This window comes from Brassica rapa, unplaced genomic scaffold (assembly GCF_000309985.2).
Source record: "Brassica rapa cultivar Chiifu-401-42 unplaced genomic scaffold, CAAS_Brap_v3.01 Scaffold0615, whole genome shotgun sequence".
NCBI classification, from domain to species: domain Eukaryota; kingdom Viridiplantae; phylum Streptophyta; class Magnoliopsida; order Brassicales; family Brassicaceae; genus Brassica; species Brassica rapa.
In genome coordinates this window covers 40,331-57,434 of record NW_022610555.1, presented here as the reverse complement: position 1 = coordinate 57,434, position 17,104 = coordinate 40,331, and the positions used below count along the sequence as shown (strand labels likewise).

Here is a 17,104-nt window from a genome sequence, read left to right as displayed (position 1 = left end):
GCTCTCCACACTGGCCCGGACTTAGCAACATCTCGATCCCACCAAGAACGAGCGTTGTCCGTCAGCTGGGCTGCTGCTAGGGCAACCTTCTTGGCCTCACTATATTGGTAATAGTCGAAGATGTACTCCATGCGCTTCTCCCACACGATGTAGGCATCCGGATCAACCTTGCCGGCAAACGTTGGGGGATGAAGCTTAAGCGCCTTGCCTCCCAACCAGGGCTCTTCCTCCTCTCGGTCTCGACCTCCCCTATGGTCGCGGCCTCCTCCGACTTGGGCCCGGGGTCCTCGCGCGTTCCTCCTACCTCCCGGTTTGGCCTCTCCTCGTCCTGACTGCGCGTATCATCGGTACTGTCCGCGTCCGAGTCAGTGTCATGCTGGGTCCGGCTGATGCCTTCCTGGTGGTCGAGGTCCGTTGGGCCTGCCTCCCTGCCGTAGCTGAGCAAGCTCGGCTGTGACAGTCCTAAGGCTCGCCCTCAGTTCTTCATTGTCAGCTAAGAGCTGAGCGTTTATGGCCGCTTGGTCTTGACCTACATCTCCCATAGTTCTCTGAAAAGAAACTCAAAGAAAGATTAAAAGGCAAGAGGGGGTTAAATAGTTGCTTGAGTCGGATACTATGAGTATCGACCAAGGCTAAGAGTAAATGCAAAAAGTTACGACAAAAAATCGAATCAGGTTTGAAAAGGAAAGAGAGAATATTTTTTTTTTTTTTGAAAACTTGGAGAACAATCCGAAAATTTAAAAATAAGGAAAGTAAATATATTTTTTTTTAAATGGAAAAATCGAAAACTCGGAGAACAATCCGAAAAAAAATAAGGAAAGTAAATATTTTTTTGAATTGTGACGGCTAAGGTTCAGAAAGAACTGAGTTTCGCAGGAAACTTCAGCTCTGATACCAAAATGTTGTAGGCACGGGTCGGAGGGTCGAACGGACGGACGGACGGACGGACTGATGGCCGTTCCGCGGTTCAGCCTTGCCTCGGACGGATGGTACTGGCCGGCTTATCTCTTGCTTGTGATCGAACCTGAAACAGATAGGAACCTTTAGTGAGTTTTCAACAGGAACAAGAACAGAAACAAGATATGATTCTTTTGGTTTTTATGGAATTGGTTGAATGAAATCTAAAACAAAAGATAGAGAAAGGAGTAGTTTGGCGGATGGGATCTGCTGCTGGACGTATGTCTCTCTCAGCAAGATGCCAAGGTCGGACAGGAAGATAGGTATGGATCCGGCTCTTGCTGGACGTATGTCTCTCTCAAGATTCGGACAAGGAATGGAATGGATCGAAGGACGCCACAAAGAACAATGGATCGGCTCTTTGATATGTCACACGGCTGCTCTCAATGTTTCACACAACTGAAAGACTTAGGGTTTCTTTGCTAAAGCAAAAACGATTTCATAAAAGACTTGGCCGAAAAGTTGGCAACTACAAGGGTTTAAATAGATGTTCCTTACTGGACTTAAAGATAAAAAAAAGGCCTAGACAAATGGCCAAAGTCTTAACCAAAATAAAATAAAGAAAGCAATAGACCGGTCGCGGTTTGAGATGTCCGGATCAGAACTCATAGTATGCTTGCTTGTTGCCTCATTAAAACCTTTCGGGAAAACCCAGTGGGACAAAACCTCGATAAGGAAAAAGAGTACAACACATACTACTCCTTCTGATGGTCGGCTATATCTCTGAACCGGAAGCAAGTTGGTTGGATGGAATGAGTATGAAGGTGGAAATGGTCAGGCCGGCTTCATTCTGGCCGATGGAGGAGAACTGGCTCGAATGGACAGGGTCTGGAACCTCTAGTGGTTCACCGGTGTCTTCCAGCTTCAAGTCAGACAACTCCTGGATCAATAGTTGCTTGAACCCGGTTTGTTCCTGTGCAAGCAACTCCTGGACAGCTTTGGCAAATCCAGCTCTTATAACTCTTGAACCGGACCTTGTGGTAGGGCCTTTGCGGATAATGGGAACCTCAGTCGTGGGTACTACAACAGTGGGTGTCCGCCAGCACACATAGGACATCCGTGGCTGTCTGTCAGCACACACAGGACGTCCGTGGCTGTCCGTGTGTGTCTGTGTATGTCCATGTGTGTCCATCAGCACACACAGGACGTCCGTGGCTGTCCGTGTGTGTCTGTGTATGTCCGTGTGTGTCCATCAGCACACACAGGACGTCCGTGGCTGTCTGTCAGCACACACAGGACGTCTGTGGCTGTCCGTGTGTGTCCATGTGTGTCCGTCGGCACACAGAGGACGTCCGTGGGTGTCCATCATCCCACACAGGATGTCCGTGTGTGTCCGTCAGCACACACAGGACGTCCGTGACTGTCCATCAGTACACATATCAGCACATTGGTCCTTGGACTCAGCACGCTAGCCCTTCCCGTGGACTGTTCGAGTGATTTAGGCCCACGTGGGCTGTCTGTTCAGTACACACAAGACGTCCGTGGGTGTCCATCAGCACACACAGGACGTCTGTGGGTGTCCGGCAGCACACACAGGACGTCCGTGGGTGTCCGTCAGCACACACAGGACGTCCGTGGGTGTCCGTCAGAACACAGGACGTCCGTGGCTGTCCTTGTGTGTCCGTGTGTGTCCGTGTGTGTCCGTCAGCACACACAGGATGTCCGTGGCTGTCCATCATTACACATATCAGAACGTTGGTCCTTGGACTCAGCACGCTGGCCCTTCCCGTGGACTGTTTGGGTGATTTTTGGCCCACGTGGGCTGTCTGTTCAGTACACACAGGACGTCCGTGGGTGTCCGCCAGCACACACAGGACGTCTGTGGCTGTCCGTGGCAGTCTGTGTGTGTCCGTTTGTGTCCGTCAGATCACACAGGACGTCCGTGGCTGTCCATCAGTACACATATAGGCACGTTGGTCCATGGACTCAGCACGCTGGCCCTTCCCGTGGACTGTTTGGGTGATTTTTGGCCCATGTGGGCTGTCTGTTCAGTACACACAGGATGTCCGTGGGTGTCCGCCAGCACACATAGTGTTGCGGCCAGCAATTCAGCAGCTGAACCAGAGGTCGACCCAACACCCTACTCAACCAGCCAAGGCGCCAACCAGGACATACGTGCACTAAAAATGCCATATCTTACAAACCAGGAGGGTTTAAATCACAAAGATAATTTTTATGGATTCTACACTCAAGAAGGAGTCCAGGACAATTGGAATCTGCCAAAACTATTCACGGAGCAAGAAGTTATGAATTTTACAATTCAGAGGTTTCTCAGCCCGTCCATCTGCGAGTATGCGACTTTAGAAGAGGATTCAAGCCCAAAGAAGAAGCGGCCTGAACCAAAACCGATCATAGGAGTCAAGAGGAGTTTATTAGCTTTCCAGAAAGCCCAAGATCTCGAGAAATGGTCAAGGAAATTGGAAGATATGATCAATTTCCCAAAACCGGCCAAACCAGCTCTACACTTGCCTTATTTGGAAGATCCGGGTTTCACATCGAACCAACCTCAAGAATGGCAACCAGGAGACCTTCAAAGTCATTCAGAGGCACTATACAACATCATAGGAAGCACCATGCCACACTGGATCAGGCGGATCCCAATCAAACCAAAAGATCAAGCCGGTTTGCATCAATTGGCCAAACCGACATCATTTAAGGAAAGTCTTCAACCAATTCAACTTGGTTCGACCCAGGGCTATCTATGGGAACCAGGAGATACTCTAGACCATTCAGAAGACATCCAAGACGTCCTCAGCTGGACCAGCACCCAGGAGATCAGGCGGATCTCTCTTCCCATCAACCTTCCATATTTGCCAACATCTACACTAAATGCTTTGGAGAAGTTTCTACAGATTTTTGCCCAAGACCAACGGCCATATTCTCTTTTACTGAGGCCAAGGAGTATTTCAGGAAGGCTTGAAGATCATGGCCACGTCCAGAAACTATCAAGATACAAGTCTTCACAAGTTTCTCTTTTGGAAGGAAGCAAATCAAGCCTAACGGCTATATTCCATGGAGTCATCAAAGCCTTTGCTCCCAAGACTTTAAGTTCAAGTTATTTTGTTTCCTTTTATCATTTTATGACTGTTAGAGTCTGTCCTTGTCGAGCCTATAAAGCTCTAGTCTTTTCTTCATTGTAAATGACCCATTTTTTGAAAGTAATAAGAATTATTCAGTTTTCTAGTTTTCTTAAAAACTATTGTTCTAAGTCTTTTGAGTTTGTGTGAAGCAGCTCCAAAGCACCTTGACTTATCAAGGCTCCTTTCCATAGAGTCTTGTGGTGTCCTCAATCCCCCATCCTTCCATTCCAATTCGTTTGCCAAGCTTGAGAGAGACATCAGTCCAGCAAGCAAAGCACCACCTCAATCCACTTTAATCATCAACTGATTAGGCTGAGAGTGTCTGAAGACCAGCAGCCTAATTCCATCCTATCTATCTTTATTTATCTTGTTTTATCATATTAGAAATCATATCTCATTTGTTTTTGCATTTGTTTTCAGGTTCATAACTTGCATTCCATCATATCGCCCATCCGATCATCTCTTGGGTCGACCCATCCAAGCTTCCATCATCCATCTTGCCCACCCTTAATCCCAGCCTGCAACATTTGGTATCAGAGCTTAAGCTCCTGAATCAGGTCCATTCTATCCTTGCATCATTCATCTTGTTTGCATTTGTTTTTACATTTATAAATCAAAAAAAAAAAACTGTTTTTGCATTTTTGTGTTCTTTGTTCATCATAAATTGAAAAGCCATATAGAGTTGAGATAGGAGACGACCTGTTGTCTAGTTTGATTCATTTCATCCATAAAAAGAAAAGAAAAACGTGTTTGCATTCATTCCCCAGCTCCACTTTCCATTTTTTGATTTTGTGCATTCATTTCAAAAAAAAAAAAAAGATCTGCATTTTCATAGTTGTTTCTTGCTTAAAAAAAATAAATAAAAAGTCATACCATTTTTAATTTCGTGCATACCATATTTGTTTCATAAGTTTGTTATTTGCATTCAAAAAAAAAAATCATTCAGCTTGGTTTATATCATTTTGGGTTCAAGTATACATTTTAGTTTCCATTTCCGGTGTTTTTGCAATTCATCTTAATAAAATTCAAAAAAAAAATCAGTGTTAGTTTAATTTCCATATTTTCTTCCCATTTTTTGTTTCTTATCATACCATATTGTTTAATTTCGAAATTGCATTCAGAAAACCAAAAGAAAAATCATTTTAGTATAGTTACTTCATTTCGGTTCATAATTGCATATTTTCTCGGTTTAGTTAAATTGCATTCTTGCATTTGTTTTATTTTGGTTAGACCAAAACTTTCCATACCTTCACTTTTTCTTTGAGATTTTTTTCAGGAAGCAATGGAGGAGGAGAGACACGGCCAAAACCTAAGGGCCACCTTGAGCCAACAGTCCGCAGCTCTACAAAAGCTCCAAATTAAGATTGCTCAATTGGAGAAAAGAAATCAGGCACAAGGCCAACGTCCACATGAAGGAGAAAGGAGATTTGGAAATGTACCTGGGGCAGTCTATGTCGAGCCCAAGCCACCAGATCCTTCAAGGATCAATCAAACTCCAACTTCTAAAACCCACAACCCTTATGTTGTTAATTCTCGGTTTGATTATAACTCTTTTGCTGATAAAGTTGAACTCTTTAAATTTTCAGGAAAAGAGGTTATCTAAGATGGGAGAGGAACCTTGATGAATGGTTTCACTACAACAACATCCTGAGGAAAGAGAGGCTAGCTTATGCCATTGATCAACTAAAAGATGATGCTTTTAAATGGTGGGTACAAGAAGAGGATGATAGATGGTTTTACAAGGAGCCAGCTATCAAAACGTGGAGAGCTCTTAAGGAAGTCATGAGGGATAGATTTGCACCAGATTATACAAGGTCTGAAATCCAGGAACTATATCCAAGGAGATATCCAACTCATGGTTCCAAAGAAGCAAGGAAAATTGTGGAACAAGAAGTTCAAAGAGTCTTGCCTAAAGAAGCCAACTTTCAGCCAAACCAGGGGCACGCCATTTTCCACTGCTTAGAGCAGGAGAGTGACATCTCAAAGTTCAGGAAGATGAGTACAAGTGTCGGCCAAAACACTTTGATCAGGTCCAAAGACAAACCAGAGCAAGTTATTGTCCAAGTAAAGGCTAAGGTAAGTCCTATACATGATAAATCTTTTCATAAATCATCTACCACTTGTATGATGCACTTGTCTTTGTCCAAGAGTGTTACTACAGGTCTAAAGGAGCCTAGGTACATAGAAGAAGAGGCGCCAGGCACAAACCTTCCCATGGACCAGAAGGAAGCTCAAAGCACAAAGCAATCAAAGTTGCTTAATAAACCAAAACCAGTGATCCAAGTATCAAACCAAGGTAAGTGTCTAACACCACCTTTAGATACTGGTTTAAACATTTATATTCTTCGTACAGGGATACCAGATGAGAGCCATATGCTAACTGGAGTTCCAAGTGCCGAACCAGATCATGAGATCAATCAAAATCCACACCATAAGTGGAAACCGAAATCTGAACAATGTGTAAGCTCAAGAATTATGAGCGTGTTCGGTTGTGCCTAGACTGTGTTACACTTGGTGATGAGTGTGTAACACAGTGCGGTATGTTTGTTACGACGTGATGACGTGTCACAAACCGATGGAAGTAGAAGATATTGCTTTGGCGCGAAGCAAGGAGGATCTTCTGCTGGCGATATTTTAGGAAGAAGAATATTGCCTTTTCACGTGTATTTAACAAGTAAACCTAGAAGTGTTTTAGGTTGCGCGTTAAGAGAGAAAAAGCTAGAACAAGAGGCGTGTTCTTGTCAGCTTCAGAAATCGAGTGAAGGGTGTTCAGCTCGAGTTTCTGTGATTTAGAGATTAGAAATTGGTCCGTCGCTAGTCGTGTGTGACTGAGCATAAACCGGATTAAACAGATCTAGGTGGATTGTTTAAAAGATTTCTAATATACAAGAAAGTGTTCTTGAGAGATTTGTGTACGGTTCTAATTGTAGTGTCTCTGAACTTTCATTTGGTATCAGAGCGGGAAACCTCTGTGGTATCAAGTACTACTTACAGGTTGAGATCCTGCTGATTTCATGGACACCATGAAGGAACTCTTACACATTCATAAGCCGATCATGCTGGACAGTACCAACTTTGGTCACTGGAAAGTAAGGATGCAACACATCATCAGAGGGGTTGATGAAGATGCCTGGACATCTGTAGAAGATGGTTGGAGTGCTCCTACCGTTGTCCTGGAAGATAAGTCTGAAGGTCCAAAGCCTAAAGACCAGTGGACTGATGGTGAGAAGAAGGCGTCAAAATTCAACTCCAAAGCTCTAACTGTCATATTCTCATCAGTAGATGTTGAGCAGTTCAAGATCATACAAGGATGTGAATCTGCCAAGCAAGCGTGGGACACGCTCATAAATCACTTTGAAGGGAATACCAGTGTGAGAAGGACACGTCTTGATCATCTAGCCTCTAAGTTTGAGAACCTGAGAATGAGTGACGATGAGCCGATTGATGGATTCATATGCAAGATCAGTGAACTGGCAAGTGAAGCGTCTGTCCTTGGGAAGAAGTATGAAGAAAAGGATCTGGTGAAGAAACTGCTAAGGTGCTTACCACCCCGGTTTGAAGCTTATAAAGCTGTACTTACACTGGCTGTAGACACAGATGAGATGAAGTTTGATCAACTCTCAGGCATCTTGAAAGTGCATGATCTTGAGAAAACCGACCGACAATCTACTAATCAGAAAAGCATTGCGTTCACAGCTGAGTCTAAGGATGATGGTCGAGTCACTAAGATTGAAGAAAACCTGAGTTTAATGGCACGAAACTTCAACAAGTTTGTCAAGCGTATGGAGAAAGGTGGTGGTAGATTCAATGGACGCTACCAAAAGGATGATCATGAAAGGAGTAGCTCTCAGCACTCCAAGCATGATTCTAGCAAGAACACAAAGAAGTGTCATGAGTGTGAAGGTTACGGGCATTTCAGGAGTGAGTGTCCTCTTGCTAAGAGAAAAGAGCAAAAATGTATTGAGTGTAAAGGAATTGGGCATACACGCAGTGAGTGTCCTAGCATCCTCAAGAAAGAGAAGTCGCTCGTGTGTTTCAGTGACACTGAATCTGAAAATGGGAGTGAAGAAGGTGAGCTGCACTTAAACTTCATGGCTCTAGTTGGTCGAGAAAGTGGAGAGGAAATTGATGCTGGCAGCGATGGGGATGATGATCTTGAACAAGATCTTGAAACAGAGTACAAGACTCTGTTTGACAAATTCTCTGATCTCAGTCATGAGAATCTCGAGCTTCTAAAGGAGAAAGCAATGATGAAAGCTCAGATCAACATACTGGAACTTGACCAGACTACCACTAAGACAAAAACTTACTCGATGGACCAAGAGTCAGATCAAGAAGTTCTTGCACTAAGGAGAGCTATGACAGAACAGGAACGAGTTCGTAAGGAAGCTGAAACACACATACAAAGATTGAATAAACTCTTAGCCGCAGAGACTGACCGAAGCAGGCAACTTGAAAGTCAACTAACTGAAAATCACAAGAAGGTACGCATGCTCTCATCTGGTACTGCAACTCTTGACCACATACTTACATTGGGACAGTGTCCAAGTCTCAACACCGGTCTGGGATATAAAGGATCTACCTCAAAGGATACTGAAACGAAGTTTGTGAAGGAATCTTCTAATGAAGAAAAGAAACCTCAAGAGAAAGGAATCCCTGTTGAAAGAAACAAGAATGTCCTCCCAAAACCAAGAAGACTTGGAAACGGATGTCATTTCTGTGGGAAACAAGGACACAATGCCAGATTCTGTTACTTTCGAAGACATCAGTATGAGAGAGCATGGAGGTTAAATCTGTGCTTCACAGAACCAACTGCTTACGGTTGTGTATGGATAGCCAAACGTGATCTGTATCCAAACTTCAAAGAGAACAATCACTCCAAGATAAACACCAGTTCTGATAAGTCACACACTGAAGCAGAACATGATCTAGTTTGCAACCTGGTGCGAGTGCAAGTAGACACAGAGATCGTGAATAATGTTGCTTATACCTCTGCTGAAGAAGTATCACAAACACAACTTCCATGGTATTTTGACAGTGGGTGCTCAAAGCATATGACTGGAAATGAAGACTACCTTGAGAAACTCGAACTCATCAGAGGTGGAAAAGTTACTTTTGGAGATGGTGGACAAGGTAAAATCCGTGCAATTGGAATAACCTCCAGACCTGATGTGCCTAAACTCTCAAACGTTTACTTTGTTGAGGGCCTCAAGGCAAATCTGATCAGTGTGAGTCAACTTTGTGATGAGGGATTAGAGGTCATCTTCAACAGCAAGGAATGTCGTGCCGTTGACGCAAGAAACAATGTCGTGCTGAGAGGTATTCGTTCAGGAAATAACTGCTATCTTTGGAGACCTTCCAACGTGTGTTTTGCAGCTGCTGAATCCAAACTTGATCTCTGGCATAAGAAACTGGGTCACATGAACACAAATGGACTCTTCAGACTCGTAAATGCTGAAGTAGTAAGAGGTGTCCCTGATTTGGAGAAACAAACAGAGACAGTATGTGGAGCATGTTGTCAAGGGAAGCAAGTCAAGGTACAACACAAGCAAATTTCAGAGATCAGATCTACACGGATATTGGAACTCGTTCATATGGATCTCATGGGTCCTATAACTCCTGAAAGCATTGCTGGTAAGCGATATATTTTTGTATTGGTTGATGATTTTTCCAGGTATACATGGGTGGACTTCTTACGCAACAAGTCTGATGCCCTTGAGAGTTTCAGAATCCTCGCTCTTCAGCTCAAACAGGACAAAGGAGGAATCATTCAGATTAAGAGCGATCATGGTGGTGAGTTTCAGAATGAGCAGTTTGACAAGTTCTGTCACAGTCAAGGTATCCGTCATCAGTATGCCGCTCCAAGAACTCCTCAACAAAATGGAGTCGTGGAAAGAAAGAATAGGACATTGCAAGAAATGGCTAGAGCAATGCTGTGTGGAAACAGTGTTCCATCTGGATTTTGGGCGGAAGCAATCAACACTGCATGCTATGTGATAAATCGGGTCTATGTCAAGCCAAAGACCAAGACTACTCCCTATGAAATCCTCAAAGGCAAAACACCGAATCTGAGTCATATGCATGTGTTTGGATGTTTGTGCTACATTCTGAATGATAAAGAACATCTTGGAAAGTTTGAAGCAAGGAGTGACGTAGGGATGTTTCTAGGATACTCAGTGAACAGTTCAGCCTACCGGGTGTTTAATCAGCGTACAAAGTTTGTAGGTGACAATGTTAACGTAGTCTTTGACGATAGCATTGGATTCTATGAGGCTCGTGTAACACAGACAATAGAAGGTGTCACGCCAAGTTCTTCAAGACAAGCTGAAAACGAAGCTGAGAATGAAGCGAAAGAGGAGTCTGAAGGAGACGATGAACCTGAAATGACCAAGGTCGATCTTGATCAAGGAAAAGTACACAAAAACCACTCCTCTTCAGATGTGATTGGCGGACTGTTTGATGAAAGAGTTACAAGAAAGAAACAAATCGATTTCAAAGAGATGGTAAAGTTGGCATGTTTCATGGTGAAGATGAATGAAGTGGAATGCTTTGTGTCGCTCATTGAGCCTAAGAACATTCAGGAGGCATTAGATGATGAATTTTGGACCGAATCAATGCACCTGGAGCTTGAACAGTTTGAACGACTTCAAGTGTGGGAATTGGTACCAAGACCAAAGAATGTAAACATTATTGGAACCAAGTGGATTCACAAGAACAAGACTGATGAGGAAGGAAATGTCATTCGAAACAAATCGCGGTTAGTTGGACAGGGATACTCTCAGATCGAAGGAGTAGACTTTGATGAAACCTTTGCTCCAGTTGCACGACTTGAATCAATACGACTACTGTTTGGAATGGCGTGCAATCTGAGAATCAAACTCTATCAAATGGATGTCAAGAGTGCTTTCCTAAACGGTGTATTACAAGAAGAAGTCTACGTAACACAACCAAAAGGGTTTGAGGATCCACACTTTCCGGATCACGTCTACAAACTCAAGAAAGCTCTCTATGGGTTGAAACAAGCTCCACGAGCTTGGTATGATCGTCTGACGGAGTTCCTGCTACAAGCTGGCTTCCAAAGAGGTGGTGTGGACAAGACCCTATTCATCGGAGAAAATGGAAATGACATGCTGATCATTCAAGTTTACGTGGATGATATCATTTTCGGAGGAACGTCTAAGCAAATGGTTGATGACTTCGTGAAGACTATGACAAAGGAATTTGAAATGAGTATGGTTGGAGAACTGAGCTATTTCCTTGGACTGCAGGTCAAACAACTAATCGATGGAATCACAGTGTCACAGAGTACCTATGCCAAAAATCTCATCAAGCGATTTGGAATGCAGACAAGTAAGATTGCTAAAACCCCCATGAGCACAACAACCAAACTTTCCAGAGATAGCGATGGGAAACCAGTTGATGAGAAACTCTACCGAGCCATGATTGGGAGTCTCCTTTATCTCACGGCAAGTCGTCCTGATTTATGCCTCAGTGTGGGGATTTGTGCTCGCTATCAAGCTAAACCAAAAGAATCTCACATGAATGCAGTAAAGCGTATTATCAAATACGTAAAAGGCACTCTTGACTTTGGTCTTCATTATACATTTGAGACTAATGTGAATCTTGCAGGTTTTTGTGATGCTGATTGGGCAGGTTGCCTAGATGACAGACACAGCACATCAGGTGGTTGTTTTTTCTTGGGAAACAACATGGTCTCATGGCATAGCAAGAAACAAAACTGTGTTTCTCTATCTACAGCAGAAGCTGAATACATTGCACTAGGTAGCTGCTGCACTCAACTTCTTTGGATGCGACAAATGCTTGTTGACTACGGTATCATCTCTTCTCCCATGCTTGTTCATTGTGATAATATGAGTGCTATCAATCTCTCTAAAAATCCAGTTCAGCATTCACGTACTAAACACGTGGATATAAGACATCACTTTGTAAGAGAGTTGGTGGAAATGAGGATTGTGATATTAGAGCATGTCCCAACAGAGAAACAACTTGCTGATCTCTTTACCAAACCACTGGATTACAACACCTTTCTGGGTCTTAGAAAGGCGTTGGGAATCATGGAACTCTGAGTAAGTCCTAAAACAAAGGGGGAGAGTCACTGTAAGAATGTCAGACTCTATGCTTCGATGCTACCCCCTCACTAACACCTTGAGTCAACAAGTTCTACTGTGTAAGTTCTGTCACCTGACTCTTGTTATCTCGCCTTTCTGGTTCACTGGTGAAGGGCACTCATCTTGAACTGAGATGTTACCCCATTTCACGTTTGATGCATTGATCACTGCCTGGATTGAATGAGGAAACACATAAGAGGATGAGTGTTGTGTAAGTAAAGATAAAAAAAAAAAAAAAAAAAAAAAAAAAAGAATGTGAGTCACGCAAAAAGGGTCAAAGGTAAGACTCATGTGAAACTTTCTGGAAGAGTTATGTGACTCATAACAAAACAAAAGAAAAGGAAGGCCTGGAATGATAGATACTCGTTTTGGAACAGGGTGTTATCCCACTCTGTCTCTGATTTCGATCACTGTCTTGACTGGGCAGGTATGATACCAATTTCTTGGGGTACATGTTTCGGAGCAGGGTGTTCTCCCACTTTGTCTCTGAAGTTCATCTCTGTCCTAGAATTAGAGTTGTGTATTGACTACCTGTTGATAATAAAACGAGAATGTCTGTGAGTTGGAGAGACAGACACACAAGAAGCCTAACGTGTGTTTCCAGACCATACAGCTAAGTGGGAAAACAGAGTTGGGTTGACTGAATGGACACAGCAGAATCTCGTTTGTGACAGCTACTCGGCTGAGAAATAGCTACAGACTTGGGTTGACTCATTGCTTTCAACAAAAACAATGTTTTGGTAGCTAGATGTGTGGCGAAAATCGTTCTTCAGTGACTATACCCCTGAGATGCAGGCATCATATCCATTGATGTTTATCGGACTGACTATTATCACAAATTCTCATGACTCCTGAACTCTCATACGAATGTAAGTGAAGTCTTTGCTCCTGGTCACATACATGAGTTACACATCAGTTCTATTGCATCACACTCAGTGTATTAATTGTTTTTTTTTGCTGAGATATTTTATTGGGGGCTAATGTTTTAAATTGAGTGAAATTAGGGGGATTCACCATATCTCTCTCTCTAAAGATCGAAACATGCAACCCACCCGAAGAAGCTCTCGATTGTCTGAGAAAGAAACAACCATTCCGGATCTCTCCTCTGCTGGTCCGTCTGGATCTTCCCGCAAACGTATCCGGAAACAACGCCGAAAGATGACCCCGCCACCGTCTTCTCCGCCTGCTGCATATACATCTACCGACGACGAGGTTGAATCTTTTCAACTCAAAGAGCCACGTTATCAAGCAAGCCGTGCGAACTTCCAAGCACGAAATCAAGAAAACCCAGAACTACTTCGTTCCCTCATCACTCCGTTCTCGAGTCGTTTTGTCACCAGCAATTCAGCTGAGAGGTATGAAAAATTGGCTTCACGAGAGTTTGTGATTCAACAGAGGATTGATGTGACTGACGAGAATTTGCTCGATGTGAAACGGGTGGTAGTTAGGTCAGGGTTGATCTATACTCTGATTGATAGTGACTTGTTTCATCCAAATGTTGTGAAAGAGTTTATTGCCAATTTGGGTGCGGCTGAGAATAGAGAAGATGGTGTTGCTGTGTTTCTTCGTGGGTCTATGGTTGAATTCTCGCCTAGCTTGATTAATGCTCTGTACATGATCCCTGGCTTTGAAGAAGATCCTGACTACTTGGCAGTAGACATTGATCTAGTGTGCTCGTTCCTGACGGATAATCGTGTGCGACGTTCGGAAGCCATGAGTTCTAAGTATCTGACCCCGACGAATCAAGTCCTCTACAAGCTGGTGTGCTCAAATTGGATTCCCACCACCAACTACACGTCAATGAACCAGGAACGACTCAAGTTTCTCTACATGCTTCATCATCACAGGGGCTTTGATTTTGGTCAGATGGTCTATGATCAAATCATCAGCTTTGCAGCTAATCTCAGCACTGACAGGTCTCGGAGAGTCATTTTCCCTACTTTGATTCAGCAAGTGATTGACTATCAACGGACAGTGCTGTCATTTGAAGATGATGAAGAGTATACCGGGTATCCTAAGCTGGTGGTAAAAGACATCAAGGCAGGCAGAGGCCAAGGGGGTAACTCTAGTGCCGCTGATCTTCTGGCTGACATTGAGCGAACCATAGCTGATCTTAAAAGCATTCGGATTCGCTTGAGGAGTAAGGGAGTAGTACTTGTTGAAATTCTTAAATCTTCTGAGTCTCTAACCTTATGTTTTTATCTTAATGTGCATCTACTCAGGGGGAGAATATCCACAGCATCCTAGTCGGTCTCAACAGAATGAGCAGGAAGATGAAGTGGAACCGGACAGTGATGAGAGTGAAAGTTTCTAATGAGTGAATCTGTTGTGTTTCATTCTATGCATCATGTACTGAACCTTGATGTTGCACTTTGCATCGTACTCTTTCCCTTCTTTGCTTCTGTTTGTGTATGGATTTGAAAAACCTTAATTTCTTAAGTTTGTGGTGTTTCTGCTTTCTCGTAGTTTGTGGTATGATGTTAGACTATTCCTTATGGCTGATATGGAAAATAGTCTTGTGGTCTTGTGTGTTGAGCTTTGATTGCAACAGGTTGAGTAGATTGTCACATTCAGATAAAAAGGGGGAGAATGTAAGCTCAAGAATTATGAGCGTGTTCGGTTGTGCCTAGACTGTGTTACACTTGGTGATGAGTGTGTAACACAGTGCGGTATGTTTGTTACGACGTGATGACGTGTCACAAACCGATGGAAGTAGAAGATATTGCTTTGGCGCGAAGCAAGGAGGATCTTCTGCTGGCGATATTTTAGGAAGAAGAATATTGCCTTTTCACGTGTATTTAACAAGTAAACCTAGAAGTGTTTTAGGTTGCGCGTTAAGAGAGAAAAAGCTAGAACAAGAGGCGTGTTCTTGTCAGCTTCAGAAATCGAGTGAAGGGTGTTCAGCTCGAGTTTCTGTGATTTAGAGATTAGAAATTGGTCCGTCGCTAGTCGTGTGTGACTGAGCATAAACCGGATTAAACAGATCTAGGTGGATTGTTTAAAAGATTTCTAATATACAAGAAAGTGTTCTTGAGAGATTTGTGTACGGTTCTAATTGTAGTGTCTCTGAACTTTCACAATGTACTGTTCAAGTGCCAAAATCTGAGGTAAAATTCACTTTAAACCAGAATGTTTTTATTGATTCTATGACAAGATTAATGCACTTGTCTTGTCCAAGGAAAAGTGAAATTGGTACAGGAAAGCAAGGTTACTACAAGGCAAACAAAGAACAAGAAGTTCTTACTACCACATTTGACATTAAGGTTAATTGTTCTATGTTTTCTTCAGTTTATAAATCCCTATACTTTGGTATAATACACTTGTCTTTGCCAAGATGTTTTGATCCAGGGATAAGTCAAGAAGAACATAAAAAACCGAGCTGAGCTATCACAAGAAGATGGTTATACCAACCAAGGTAAACATTTGCAAGAAAGGCAGCCATCTAACCAAATCTGTCCAAAGAAGAATATCATTCTTCATCATGCTGATGCACCCAAGGTAAATTCGACCATAACAAATTCTGTTCATGAAATTCCAGTATCAGATATAATTCACTTGGTCTTTGTCCAGAATGTTGAAAAATTTTCAGGTTGCAAAGAAGAAAGCTTCAAAGAAATCCCACCGGATAATCTTTTGTTGCTAGGAGGATCAAACCCAAAGATGGTCAGAACTGAGCCTGCTAGGAGTATGAAGGACCATCCACTGAAGAAGAGAAGCAATGCAAAAGTCCATAGCAGAGGCGTGATCCTATCCTATTTGCTGAAAGAAGAGCCACCTGATGAACAATCCATCCCCAAACCAAAACAATATCAAGGTAAGACCTTAGAATCTCAAAAGAGTATGAAAGCTGACTTGCTCTATCTTGGTGCAGGTTATACAGTTTCGAGGTCGAAACCTTTTCAAGGGGGAGGGAATGTTGCGGCCAGAAATTCAGCAGCTGAACCAGAGGTCGACCCAACACCCTACTCAACCAGCCAAGGCGCCAACCAGGACATACGTGCACTAAAAATGCCATATCTTACAAACCAGGAGGGTTTAAATTACAAAGATAATTTGTATGGATTCTAAACTCAAGAAGGAGTCCAGGACAATTGGAATCTGCCCAAAATATTCACGGAGCAAGAAGTTATGAATTTTACAATTCAGAGGTTTCTCAGCCCGTCCATCTGCGAGTATGCGACTTTAGAAGAGGATTCAAGCCCAAAGAAGAAGCGGCCTGAACCAAAAACGATCATAGGAGTCAAGAGGAGTTTATTAGCTTTCCAGAAAGCCCAAGATCGCGAGAAATGGTCAAGGAAATTGGAAGATATGATCAATTTCCCAAAACCGGCCAAACCAGCTCTACACTTGCCTTATTTGGAAGATCCGGGTTTCACATCGAACCAACCTCAAGAATGGCAACCAGAAGACCTTCTAAGTCATTAATAGGCACTATAAAAAATCATAGGAAGCACCATGCCACACTGGATCAGGCGGATCCCAATCAAACCAAAAGATCAAGCCGGTTTGCATCAATTGGCCAAACCGACATCATTTAAGGAAAGTCTTCAACCAATTCAACTTGGTTCGACCCAGGGCTATCTATGGGAACCAGGAGATACTCTAGACCATTCAGAAGACATCCAAGACGTCCTCAGCTGGACCAGCACCCAGGAGATCAGGCGGATCTCTCTTCCCATCAACCTTCCATATTTGCCAACATCTACACTAAATGCTTTGGAGAAGTTTCTACAGATTTTTGCCCAAGACCAACGGCCATATTCTCTTTTACTGAGGCCAAGGAGTATTTCAGGAAGGCTTGAAGATCATGGCCACGTCCAGAAACTATCAAGATACAAGTCTTCACAAGTTTCTCTTTTGGAAGGAAGCAAATCAAGCCTAACGGCTATATTCCATGGAGTCATCAAAGCCTTTGCTCCCAAGACTTTAAGTTCAAGT

General features: G+C 43.1%; 2 protein-coding genes across 2 annotated transcripts; both read left to right on the top strand.

Annotated features, from left to right (window-relative positions):
• The first annotated feature begins 5,319 nt into the window (after nt 1-5,319).
• Nucleotides 5,320-6,536, top strand: LOC117130655. Its single transcript, XM_033283386.1, has 4 exons — nt 5,320-5,573; nt 5,624-6,113; nt 6,186-6,333; nt 6,391-6,536. Exons 1-4 carry the CDS (start codon nt 5,320-5,322, stop codon nt 6,534-6,536), a joined length of 1,038 nt encoding a protein of 345 aa, XP_033139277.1.
• A 6,671-nt stretch (nt 6,537-13,207) lies between these two features.
• On the top strand, nt 13,208-14,480 carry LOC117130654. The gene is made up of 2 exons (XM_033283385.1): nt 13,208-14,306; nt 14,389-14,480. The coding sequence occupies exons 1-2, from the start codon at nt 13,208-13,210 to the stop codon at nt 14,478-14,480; spliced, it is 1,191 nt and encodes a 396-aa protein (XP_033139276.1).
• The last annotated feature ends 2,624 nt before the right edge of the window (nt 14,481-17,104 follow it).

What these genes read in the sequence shown, in the direction of transcription:
- LOC117130655 (XM_033283386.1), top strand. Translation starts at nt 5,320, where the DNA reads ATGGAGGAGGAGAGACACGGCCAAAACCTAAGGGCCACCTTGAGCCAA. An exon ending in CCTTATGTTGTTAATTCTCG is followed by an intron (nt 5,574 to 5,623) that starts GTTTGATTATAA and finishes TTAAATTTTCAG; the next exon opens with GAAAAGAGGTTATCTAAGAT. An exon ending in TTGTCCAAGTAAAGGCTAAG is followed by an intron (nt 6,114 to 6,185) that starts GTAAGTCCTATA and finishes TCTTTGTCCAAG; the next exon opens with AGTGTTACTACAGGTCTAAA.
- LOC117130654 (XM_033283385.1), top strand. Translation starts at nt 13,208, where the DNA reads ATGCAACCCACCCGAAGAAGCTCTCGATTGTCTGAGAAAGAAACAACC. An exon ending in CATTCGGATTCGCTTGAGGA is followed by an intron (nt 14,307 to 14,388) that starts GTAAGGGAGTAG and finishes GCATCTACTCAG; the next exon opens with GGGGAGAATATCCACAGCAT.